Here is a 12,971-nt window from a genome sequence, read left to right on the forward strand (position 1 = left end):
CAAGAGGTACATTGTGCATGTTTTAGTAGGATGGAAAATGTATTTTGCATGCATTTTACTCTGTATTTTAGTTTCCATTCTGCAATTTTAATTAAGGAAAATGAAATAGAAATGCAAAGCTTGCAGGATGGTGGGGGATTTTCACAAGAGCTAGTCCTAACATTGACAACTGTATTCTGTCATGTTAGCAGACCCTGCTAGCAGGATTGCTACCTGTTGGGCTGGGCAGCTGCAAACTGTTGAAGGGCAACTGTATGACAGCTAAGAGGTGCGTGCATGCAGAAAGAAATTGTGTCCCATAGAGTCATTGTAGCCCTTGTTTTGGCATTTTTGGGACAGAAGATGAAATGGAAGTATAGTTACTTAATCCAGATTAAGCAGTGTTGTGGATAACCATAAATATAATCGGAACCCCACCTTCCTTGTGTATAATGAGATATAATCTGGCTTAGGTTTGAGGACTGTTTGAAGCAGGAAAAAAAATCACTCATCTTATAATTCTTGCTTTTAACAATAATTTTTGTTCTTCTGGCTCTGCTAAAAACTAGACCTTTATAGAGGTTCACCTTCCCCATGAGAAAGTTTCCCTCATTGTATGCCCCGAGTGCTAGCCCAAGATGATTTTAAGCTGACACCCAGATGCCTCTCTCACTCTCTGTTGGCAGGGATCTTTGGACAGCGCTTGGAGGACACTGTACAGTATGAGAGGAAGTATGGGCAGCGCTTGGCCCCACTGCTGGTGGAGCAGTGTGTGGATTTTATTCGGGAGAGAGGTCTTACAGAAGAGGGGCTCTTTCGGATGCCTGGCCAAGCCAACCTTGTCAAAGATCTGCAGGATTCTTTTGACTGTGGAGAGAAGCCCCTTTTTGACAGGTGAGTTGACATCATCCAATTCTGGCCAGTTTATCTGTGGGATGTAGAATCTGATGCATGTAAAATCTGCAAGGAACAGCCTTGCAGTGGCTCTCCTAGTCCACAAGTTCTTTCCACATGATCATTCTCTTCATTTAGAGTGTCACTGGTGCTTTCTCCTGCGTGGTATTGGGTGCAGAGGCCTTCATGCAACTAAATGCTTGAGCAGAGGGAGAAACTGAGCCCGTTGATTTAGATGAGGTTACTCCAGTCTTTCGGTTTAAGCACATGTTGAATGAAATGCATTGCTGGATTTGGGTGTGGAATACTCAGTAGCTGGTAGGATCCTGCTGTAGAAATAGATATGGCAGAGGTGTGAACTAGGTGTTTTACTGCTTTTAGACATTGCATTCTCCCTTGAGGCAACCCTTAGTGGATCTGCCCAGAGGCAATAGCCCGCCTCCTTCCTTTGTCACCAGGTTTTAGAATAGTCACCACATTCTCACACACCTTCTCTAGCTGTTGTGTATAGAACTGATCAGTATGTCATAGCAAAGCACTTTCTAATCCCAGAAGTATTCTTGGCCAACTTGAATTTTCTTTGGTCCACAATTTCAACAGCTGAGATGGAACTTTTATTTAAAAACTGAATATAGATTGACATTTTTAACAAAACTTGAGTCAAATGTTTCTGAAGTAATGGCTATTTGCATTTTTCCTCCCAGTATGAAAATATTGATATAATCACTCCTTGCCTGGTACAAAGACATGCTACCTTCTTTTTTGTCCTACCGACCATGCCAATGTCAGGGAGCAGCATGGGGCAGCTGCTCTGCAGAGCAAGGTGAGCCAAGAGCCAAGTATGGTAACAAGACTGGCAGAGACAGTGACACAGCCTACCAGGCAAGTCCACAGTGACAAGGCAGGTCCAAGATCAGGCTAGATAATGTGTCTGTGAGTCAGAGTCCAGGTCCAGATCAACGGCATCTATAACCAGGCACAGCTGTGACTGTAAGGCAGTGGGAGTTGTAGCTCAGAGACAGGATAAATGGTAGAAACTCATTTTAATATTGTCTCCCACGGGAAGAGCGTCAGCCCTAGCTGAGATTGCTCCATCCCAGGTCAGCAAGGGAAAGGGGTCAGCTCTCAGCTGTGTTATCTCTACGTTGGTCCTTAGCCCAGGCAGTGCAATCTTCAAGAGGGTGGATGCTCTCAGGGCCCTTGCAGCCAAATCCTGTCCCTAGGCTGTAACTAACATTTCCTTCCTTCTCTGATAAGTACATACTACTCAGAGGGAGAGCGGGCACTCGGCTACCCTAAACAGTGCTTTGAGAAATGGGCCTTGACCCTAACAGAGACCTTGAACTTCAGGAATATTTGGATCCAAGGCCATTGTGTAGATCTCGCCCAATCTCTCTCATAGGCCCAGAAGTGGGATCAGATCTGGGATCTTGACTTGGAGACCTGGCTCCATTTCTTTCTGGAACTCACTAGCACCATTTTTCCAGGTGGTGCAGGCAGTATCTGATACATTGCCAGCACATTAACCTAGAGGATCACTTCCCCTGGACCTACAGCCAGTCTTGACATGGTCAATAGCATCCCTGCCTACTACTGCATGAAGAGCTAGTGCTCTCCTTCATGAGCAGCACAGTGTTTGCTCTCATCTTGGGAAGAATATCCTTAGTTTATTTGGAACATTCTTAGAATTCTTCCCTCCCCTCAGCTTCCCAGACCACCCACCCTCCTTTCTTTGATTCTTAACCACAGTCAGTATTTGTTCCCTAAATGGAAGTGTCAAATATTTAGAGATATTTACATGAAAAAATAAGTTTGAAATCATCAAATTGTCTCACTCCATCTTTTCTTAAACAAAATCTTTATATTTCTAACAGAATGTCTGTGTGTTCTAGTTCAGAATCAGAATTATCTTAATTCATGTGGAAGTGAACAAGGTTATTCTGGAAAATGTTCATATTCGTGAACAGAAGTATCAACAGAAGGAATTAATTGGGAATGATAGTTTCACTTTCATGTTTTAACTTAATCTAATCCATACTGACTTCATTGTCATGAAGATGAGCCAAGCCTCCACTTGGCATTTTTAAAGCAGAAAGCACCTTTATTTCCATAGGCATTTGCACTGGCTAAATAGATCAGTGCTAAGTCTCACCTTTAAGAGAGGCAGTAAAGATCCCCATGAAGGAATGCATGCCTTTTGGGTAGCTGATCTGAAATGTGATAACTGAAGGTTCAGTACAGAATTAAAGGAGACAAGCCTAGAGGTACCTGAGTAGTATAGCACTTGGGGGTCCCTCAGTCATTGCCTTTTGCTCTTTCCACCATGTGCAGTGAAACGTGAAGACTCTGCTCTCTGGTCTTTGACACACATAATCACAGCTAGCAAGAAGGGAGAGGCAGTTCCACCCTGGCTAGGTGAAATTCTTGTCCTCCTAGCAGACATAATTATTGCTGTGTGTAACTAAACCTATCCGTGTATGGCTTAGCATATCTAGGCAGTGGCAGATGTCTGCAAGTGTGAAATCTGCAGGCTTGTTGCCAAATCAGGTGCAGTGGAAGGAATAACCTTTTTTTTTAAATTTTCCTAGCTGCAGTCTGTACTTTTAGATGTCTTTTGTATTCACAGTGATCTTCCCAATGCTAGAAGAACCTACCTCCCCTGTGGTAGATCAGATCTCTGTGATGACTGATAATTAAAGTGTTTATTTTTAAAAGTCTTGGGTTTGCAATTTGGGTTTTAAATATGTATGTGTATTCTAATGAAAGTCCAGGTGTTGCTGTTTTGGAAGGACCTGTAGCAGTCTGTCCCTATTGCACTTCCACACCACTGAAAGTTTGGCAGGATTTCCCACGGCCTTGTGGATGAAACAAGAACTGCAGCCAGCAGACCTGAAGCTGTAGTGCGGGCTCTGCTTCCGCGTGATGGTCGTATGCACCAGCCATGCTTGAAACTCCCCACTAAAAAAGGGAAAAAGAATAAGGGTACTAACCTCACTTGTAAAGCATTTATAATCAACTAAAGAAGAGCGCTGTGAAACTGTAGTGTTCTCAAATATGTTGGAGCTGCTTAACAGGGATAGCGTTATCAGGATTAGTAGCAAGTGGTAGCTGCTGGCAGCTTCCTATTGTTATTTTTCCTCTGTTTTTTTAGCTGTGTATTCCAAAAGTGCTTAAAACCATACAAACCAAAAGAGATTCAACTTTTAGATAGAGGTGGAGATTCAAAGCTCTGTTGCCCCATGGTTACTGATATGTTTAAGTCAGAGTTCTTTAAAGACTGTCAGGTCAATGGTGGGTAGTGGGGAGCTGGTGACAGAATCCGTTTAGGATTCCAACGGTCAAAAACTTTGAGGAGGTCATCTGCAAAGATTAACAAAGTTGTGCATCAGGAGACTTGGAATGAGGAGAGGCATTGGCATGCATCAAAAGCTGGATAGGACATGGAAAAGGAAGAAGAGGTGCATCTTCATCATGGGATCTGACACCTCAACATCAACTTGAAAGGAGAGAGAAGAGGAAATAGAAGTTCCCGGATTGGAGGAGAAAAGCAAAGCTGATGAACTAGCATAACCAATGGGCTCAGAAATGCCTGATACCCCAGCCTGGGGGAGGAGATGTGATCCACAAGCCAGGCAGCCATGCCAAATGGCAACAGAGGACCTGGTAGCTTTCTCCATTTTTTTATTGAATGTTTGACCAGGACACTTGGGAGCCTGGCTCACCAGACTGGGTGTCAGCTGGTGGGTATCAGCTGGGAAGAGTATCGGACAGGAGGGATAAGTGAGAGGATCAGAGGTTATGCTTGATTGCATGAAGATGCAGAGCTCTATTGTTAGTGCTACGTGGTCACTGTGCACTTGCCTGGACTGGATTACTTACGTTCCTGATCCACGTCGGTTGATGTCCCACAGCACCATGGGTATATATATCCCTTCCACTGTCCATATTGCCTGAGGTGCATTTTTATCTTGACAAAATGGGAGATATTCCTTGTTCCCAGGTAGATCCTCCTGCCTAGTACAAACATCACAGAATAGCTTCCTTACACGTACCTATTTGTCCCTGTCCATAACTGGGACTTTGAGGCACCCCCAAACAAAAGGCATCAAGCTTTGGGGTAGTGTGAGTTTCTAAATTTCCTTCCCTCTTCTCTATTGCAGCAACACAGATGTTCACACTGTGGCATCCCTCCTGAAGCTTTACCTTCGAGAGCTACCAGAGCCTGTCATCCCCTTTGCCAAATATGAAGACTTTCTTTCTTGTGGACAGCTACTCTCAAAAGATGAGGGAGAGGTCAGTGATACTTCTAATTTGCCTCTTTCTACCTCAAAGGTTCTTCCCAAGACTCAATGTAGTACAGCTTTCTCTTCACCATTCCTTACTCCTGGTTTAAATCAGATAAATTCCCGGGAGCCTTCCCCTGAATTTTCCTGAAGCTGTGAATTGGGTGTTAATATCACAGGCTCCTGCTTGAAGCAGGAGAATTTTGAAGTCAGTCTTGTAACCTGGTGCTTCTTTATTCTGAACAAAGGTCTTCTGTGGCATATCAGCAAGAGATGCAATGTAGATCTGGTTCCCTTTCCCAGTCTTGCTGTTGATTCATTAGCAAGCTGTATGAAGTCATTCCTTTGCTCTGTGTTTTCAGTTTCATGTATCAGAGCAGCATGTTCTGTTTTCCAAAGTTTTTGGTGAATGAGATGTTGATGGTGTTTTGGTCTTTGTATTTCTGAGAGGAAAGGCACTACAAAAGGGCAGGCTATAATTGTATCACAAAATCAGGGAAATAATGCTACGAATATTTTTCCCAAACCTTCTTATCATGTTCCTCTCTTTGGTTTCAAGGCAAGGGAAGGGGCTGGCAAAAACCTTCAAGACTGTGGCAATCATGGAAATTTTGATTCACGGCTTGGGAGGAGCAGGGTAATTTACAATACAGTTGATTGATCTGCTTCATCAGTATTGTTCCTCTTGTGGTGGTGCCTCAGGTCTTTGCTGACTGCAAAAGCACGTTGGATCTGATCTAATCTGGGTGGAGCTGTGCCACCTTCTAAAACAAGGTTTAAAGAAGCTGTAAGGGTTGTTACCGATATTAGCTGAAGAAGCAAAGGCCTGAGGGTTTGTAAGTAGCAGTCCACAGCTCTGTTGCTCTTCTTTGGGTGGCCTCAAGAGTGTGCTCACCTATTTTTCTCTGCGGAGGATCATAAAACCGGTGTTATGCTGAAAGCCTGGAGCTCACCTTTAGTTCAAGTGGCAGAAGGCTTTGGGGAGATTTCATGATACCCATAGGAAGATGTTTGTTTGCATGCATCAAATGTAGCAGATCTGGTAATAGTATTTTTTTTTTTTTATGGATAAAGGGCAAGTTTGCTGCTTCTCTGTCCTCATGTGATGTATCCTCTGGCCAACTCTGAGAAAGCAAATTTCTGTGCATGACACAGTATATTAGCACACATGAATATGCATTGGCGTCCTGGGCACAGGCACATCAGCGTGTCAGTGCACTAGTGCTGCCTTTTAGCAGGTACAAGTATGTGTCTGCTAGCTCCAAAACTTGTTCATTTTCTGTCTTATCCTCAGTGAACTTGGGCACCTCTGCAGGGTGCACTATGTTACAGACAGCGTAATGGTTGATTTCACAAGAAGCAGCATTTCTGAGGCAGTGAGGCTGGTTTCATTTTGGTCATAAGATGGGCAGATTGGGAAGTTTTGGATCCATTAAGTATTATTGCACAAGAGTGGAGACACTGCCAAGTTAGGCAAACATAATCATATATCACTGCTCAGCTTGTTAACTATGTCGTTTGCCTGATTTTGCCTGCACAGGCTGCAGAAATTTGGGAAGCAACATCTGCGTTGGTTTTGTGGGAGTGGGGCCAGGCTCGAATGACCTGTAGTGCAGTATTCGCTTTGGATTAGAAAGGGAATGAGAAGCACTAGACAGCCAACATGAAAGCTTACAAAACATGGTACTCCTGATAGCAGAAAGTTGTCTCATTAAGCTGTAAATATAAGCTCTTATTTTTTTTTTTTTTATCTTTGTAAGGAGAATCTGGAACCTCAACAAGGGCTGTTTGCTTTTTCAGAAAGGAAGGTGGAGTTCACAGTAGAGGGTGGAGAAGTTGTACGTGTACAGTAGCACGTGGAGCAGAATGTAGCACAAAGTCATACCTAACCTGTAGGGCCTCACCTGCCTCCTACATGGAAAATCCCCCTGCTCAAAAATGTGATTTCATTGAAACCACAATTTTTTTTTTTAGCACAAAATGATAAGCAGGATGTTTCAAAATCAAATATTAAAATCTGAAAAAAAGTATTTTGAAATAAAATGCAATCTATTGTTTTAATTTGAATTTTAATTTAAAGTGTTATTAGTTTTTATTTTTCACTTGGAAGTTTTGAATGAGACTTTTGGACTCAAAATGTAGTTTTGTCTTGTACACCTATCCCCCCAATAAAACCAGAATTACTTAAGTTAATAGCCTTTCAGCTAAAACTATTGGCACCTCAAGCTGCTACATTGTGACCATAGATAGGCATTATTATGAAGTTAGTCAGGCCTAATCTCCATCTGCAGCAAAAAATACTCCAACACTGCCCTAAGATTTTCATTTTTCATTCAGATTGATGTTCACTCTTCACTCGACTAATCTCTGGTGTTGGAATGCAAACAGAAACATAACAGAGACCTTGGGTTATGCTGAGGCATCCGGATATCTGAGCAGGGCTACAACATTAAAAAAGATTTGATTCTGATCTAAGGTGCCTGGGAGGAGGAATTGAAAATTAAAAATAATTTGAGAGTAAGAATGAATGACAGATCTTCAAATCTCTAAAATCTCATTTGGGTGTGAGCTGATTTGATGTGGTAGTATTTTAGCTTTCACTGCAGCCTGTACTCTAGAGATGCACACAGGAGTTCACACAGGGGGTATGTGGCTTTGAGTTTTTAAAGAGAGGTCTGATTTTAGGTGAACATCTGAAATGTTGTGAGTTTTCCAGCCCAACTAGAAGCTCTTAACTGGTGCTGATGTGTTACACACATAGCAAAATCCTTGGGTTTGGGATCACTCCTTGGAAAGCATGCATCTGTGGTAAATTAGACATGCATCATTTTCAAGGAGGTGAGCGTAACTACTGCAAAGTACTCCCATGAATGGCAGTGTGATGCCCCTCTTGCTTGCTAGGCTGCAGCCAGAAGCACGATCAGTGCTGTGTGTTAATAATGCAGCAGTTTCTAGTTTGGGCTTCCCTGTACAGTTTTGCTGTAGTGTTCCTTCCTGCCGTAGTTGGTCAAGTGGTTGGTGGCTACAAATCTGTGGCAGAGCAGGAGAGAAAGTTTTTTTTAACCTGGCAAGTATTTGTACCTTGATGAAGATACTCTCTGTGTAATACCTTGTTTATGATTCCTTGTGACAGAGCATGGATGATGAATTTTTAGAACCTTTTTTTCTTTCAGGTAACATCTCGTACCTTTAGGTCGTGTTTCCAGCTGTTCATAACTACTGTTTCTGTTCCAAAGCTGCTTCTTGTATCTGGTGGAGCCATGGTATTTTAACTCAGTGCACTTCAAATATAGTGCTGAATACCATCCTCATTTCTATATTTGAAAGAAATTGTGTTACAGAGCTAAGTTCAAGAGGGAATTAGGTCTGCCAGCATACCTATTTCTGGTTCAAACTCCTCACTTGAAAGCTGGATGACCTGAGCAACTGACCTTAACCTTCACATCAGTAGCAGCTGTCCTTGTTTCAAAAGTCTTCAGAATTTTAAAAAAGATGATTGAGATTTTCTAAAGTGACCAATCTTTTATTGATGTCTCCATTGTTGTCCCTGTTAAACCACCATATCTTTTTAGCTAAGGAATTAGAAAGGACTTAATGCTTTTAAGAATTATTTTTTTAAGTTTCAGGTTTATATCAGAGGACTTTTTTTTGTGCTGGGACATACAGAATAAAAATGTGTCTATACGTTCCATATGTTAAGGATGGAGAGGTGAATACAGATTGTTCTCTGGGTCTTTCTGACTCGTCTGGACCAGAGAAATCAGGAAAATCTTGCAAGATGCTGATCAGCAGAATTCCTTTCCTAACAGTCTTTAATAAATCGATGAAAATTTGAAATGAATGCCTAACTGCACTTCTTTGGCTTGGGACCAGCTGCTTCTGGAATTTCTCCATTCTAAGTTAGCAGCCCTCCATCATTAATTAGCAGCTACCAATCTTCCCAAATGTTCTTGGGTATCTATTTTCCCACAAAAGGTTTAGTTATGTCAAAAATAAGCAAATCTCCAGGGCAATTGCAGCATTGACAGGAACAAGCAAATGATGCTTGGGACTGTGGAAGGACAATAGCCTTCTGAGTCAGAGGTTTTCATGAGATGATTTTAGTAGCTTCAGGGTTGTAAATCATTCCTCTAGCAGATGTCTCATTTTACATTTTGATGTAAAACCAGAATTTTTTTAAGGAACTGTGTCACAGCTCAGAATAACTGACTGCAAATCCTATTAAAAAGGAGGTAGTTGAACTGGAATGTCATTTAGCTTTTTTAATAAGAAATTTTCCTCTGCTCAGTTGAGCATTTCTGCAAGGTATTTATAAAACACTCAGTGCCCCAAAGTGTCAAATAGGCCAGGCGCTGAAAAGTCACATTTGCTGGTACAAAGCCAGTGAGTAGATGCTGAAGATTAGCAGGCCTCACTAACTGAAGACTTCTACATCAGCTATTAAAGTTGACAGAAAGATTTCCACTGATTGTGAGAACTGAATCAAGTTCTGAACATTGAGTTTTGGTAAGGAACAAGACACTGGATGACTCCTTTTTTTAAAAGGAAAGTCTCCTCATGTTACATTTGTTGTTCACAGTTTTGACTCTGGAAAGAGGACTCCATAGTACTGAAGAAAAGTCATGTCTGCTTTGCATCGTTTATATTAATAGTTCTCCTTCTTGTTTTCCTGTCCCTCAGGGTACCCAGGAATTGGTTAAACAGGTGAAAAAGTTGCCCCAAGCCAACTACAACCTCCTCAAATACATATGCAAGTAAGTGAAATGTATTATTAACACTTGGAAAAGTCACTTAAGTTTTGTGAGGCTGTCTTATATGCAAATAATTTAAAAAATTAAAGTATGACTACTCAAACATCATTTACATGTAAGTTACTGTTCCTATAAAACGTGGAGGTTGATGTGCACCCTGCCTAAAGGAAGCTCTTGGTTTATCAAAGAGCACCAGCTGAGTAAATTGCTGTCACCCATAACCTTGGTAGCAGGCATGAATGATATCAATATATTACATCATTTATTTTGGAATCATGTAAAGACCAGTAAAAAAAGGCATTTTTTACAGGTAGTGTACACTTGGAAGATTTATGACACAACCTGAGTAGCAGATGTACTCAGAATAGCCAGCCTGGCCTCAGCTCTGTTTTAGAAGTGGGGTTGGGAGTGGCTTCCTCTTGGAGTACCAGGGACTCCATGGTCTTTTCACCCTCATCTCTCTGACTCCCTGTTTTTGTAAAGTGGGCTGGAATGTGTTTTGGGAGCTGGGATGGACTGTTACCCTAGATACAATGTAGTGAACTTTATGTTGTATTCTAGACTCTGTGGTAGTTAGTCCCCTTTATGACTAGTGAGATTTGCACATCTGGAGCAGACAGTAGACAGAAAATCTTTATTCATGAGATGTTGAGCTCCTCCCAAGCATACTGACAGATAGCATTTCTGAAATTTATTTTTGTAATCCTTTAAAGATGTTATTTTGCATCATTATGTGCTTCTATAGCCACTCGTTTTAATTCTGAGTACCTCAGAATATGAATGGCTGAGGCAGGGGAATATAAGCACACATGTTTCTAAGTGAAGAACTGAGGAAAGGAAGGAGAAGTAGAATTTGATTCTGACTTAGTGAAGAAAACTGAGGATTCTTGGGTCTCAGCACAGCCTCCAGTACAGGGCAAAGCAGAATAAAAAAAGGAGAGTGCCTGGAAAAGTCATGCTGCAAGTAGAAATATGCAAAAATTCACCAAGTATTGAAGAACGAGAAAGGAAACTTTTTCCTCGCCAAAACCCATCCAATCATCCAAAAATTAACAATAGTTTAGGAAATGAAGCACAGACAGAGTGAGACTGTTCACTTTTGAGGCCACTGACTCCTATTTCCTGCTGTTGCATTTCTGACATAAGCCATCCTGTCTTCTCTTGTTCATACACTGGATGGGATCTGGTGTTATTACAGAGTGTCTAAGCTGCATTAGTCCTTAGAAGCATTTCAGGTATCAGGGTTTTATAAACACAGGGCAAAACTGTTCTTGCCTCTGAATGCCTGCAGTCTGAGAAGTTACTTACTTATTAATATTCTCCTCCTTTGATTTTTCTGGGGGGGCTTTTCAAGGTTCCTTGATGAAGTTCAGGCTCACTCCAGCATTAACAAGATGAGTGTCCAAAACTTGGCTACAGTATTTGGACCAAACATATTACGGCCCAAAATGGAAGATCCAATGACCATGATGGAAGGTAGGTACTACTCTTGTGAGATAACACAACACCCGTGTTTTGGAGCTGTAAGAGTATATTTGAAGTCATACACTTGTTGGTAGCTGTTTCTCTTGACTGCACAGTCACCAAGTCAAATAATCCATTTCCTCAGTGCCTGTGAGGGGATCTGCTTGTTGGCCTCTCTTATCCTTATCCCACTCACCACTGGCTTGGGAGTGTCTCTCCTCTCCACCACATGGAGATACCTCTGCCCTGATGTACGTTGTTTTGTGCAATTCTTTTTGAACCCACTGCTAAAATGAAAGCTCAAATGTTTTTTAAAAGGACCATGTTTAAGTACCAAACTGCTGTCAGTTCATATTGGTGCATTTCAGTGGTTAGCTCCCTGTAGAGGACATCCAGTCCACAGTGAAAGAGGTACTGTAGTTTTTGCTGTGCTAGAACAGCTACAACTAGTTGTCTTAGAAGTGATGCTTTATAAGCAGGCTCTGTGAGTCAGAACTTCACAGAACCCAAGGAATAAGTTGAAAATCACTGTTAATTTTGAATGTAAAAATCTGAAGCTTCAAAATCATTTACCTCCATATCAATTAGGAAATGCCCAGGGCATGATATCTGTCTGGCTGACACTAGGGCTGGGGTACAGCCTCCCTCCCACGTGGCACGACTACTGTGGTGCAGGTTTTAGTAGGGTCTTTGCATCAAGACCTGTGGGATCTTGGGATCTTGGCAAGCCTGCAAAACGAATTGATGGATTCATCCAGCATTAGGCACAGATGGAGATGCTGTGCCCAGGATGTCTGGATTCAGCCCTGGCACTGCTCCCTAGCTGTAGGAGACAGCTGACATGGTGTTCTGAGTGATGGAAATCCTTCACAGAGTGCCAGCATCATCATGCCTTAGCAGCAGCAGTGCCTTTAGCTCTGGGTAAGAGACCTCTGAAGGGCACTGCAGATGTGCCCCACAAATGGCAACGCTCACTATAAGGTGACAGGCTGACATCAGAGCACGGCCTGTGACATACTAGAGTTCTATAGCTCTTCAGGGGCTCAAAGCCTTCCCCAGAGATGTGGGCCATACTATTAAAGGTAGATTTGAGACCTTCCCCTTGAAGTGGGGAAGGAGAAAAAGAATGCAGGAGCAGGTTTTGTTTGTTTGTTTGGTTTGTTATTATTGTTTCTTGTTTTGATTTGATTTGGGCTTTTTTTTTGTGTTTGTTGCTCCAACCCAGCATGCTGGACGATGCAGTATCACAACGGTGGGAAGAGCTGACAGCTCAATCTGTTGTGTGATGCTGTGAGCTCCCCTAGTGGCCAGCTGGCCAGCATTGATCCGACTCGTTATCAGGCTGAAACATCATTATTAAATTCAGAACCCCCTGAGTATGTTAGACTTGTTCTCTATTTCAGACAATACTTAAAGGTAGAGTTGCACACTTGTTCTTTTCAAGGTTTTCCTCTTAGTAGAAAGTGCTTTGTATTAGGTTTGGTAAGTGGTGTTCTCTTAGTTCATAACAGTCTACTCCATTACTGGCAAACAGTGACAGCTCTTTTCTGTGGATCCAAGTATCTCCAAGCACTTTCTGTACTTGCTGTACACCTTCTGC

At 42.1% G+C, this 12,971-nt stretch overlaps 1 protein-coding gene across 1 annotated transcript in view; it reads left to right on the forward strand.

The window, feature by feature from the left end:
• ARHGAP22 (Rho GTPase activating protein 22) overlaps positions 1-12,971 on the forward strand; it is a 38,391-nt gene that overhangs the window by 19,430 nt on the left and 5,990 nt on the right. The window contains exons 2-5 of the mRNA XM_008939496.1: positions 666-873; positions 5,034-5,166; positions 9,837-9,910; positions 11,262-11,383. Of these exons, the coding sequence (XP_008937744.1) occupies positions 666-873; positions 5,034-5,166; positions 9,837-9,910; positions 11,262-11,383 (537 nt within the window). The remainder of the gene's footprint in view (positions 1-665; positions 874-5,033; positions 5,167-9,836; positions 9,911-11,261; positions 11,384-12,971) is intronic.

Source organism: Merops nubicus, unplaced genomic scaffold (assembly GCF_000691845.1).
Source record: "Merops nubicus isolate BGI_N331 unplaced genomic scaffold, ASM69184v1 scaffold3564, whole genome shotgun sequence".
NCBI lineage: Eukaryota > Metazoa > Chordata > Aves > Coraciiformes > Meropidae > Merops > Merops nubicus.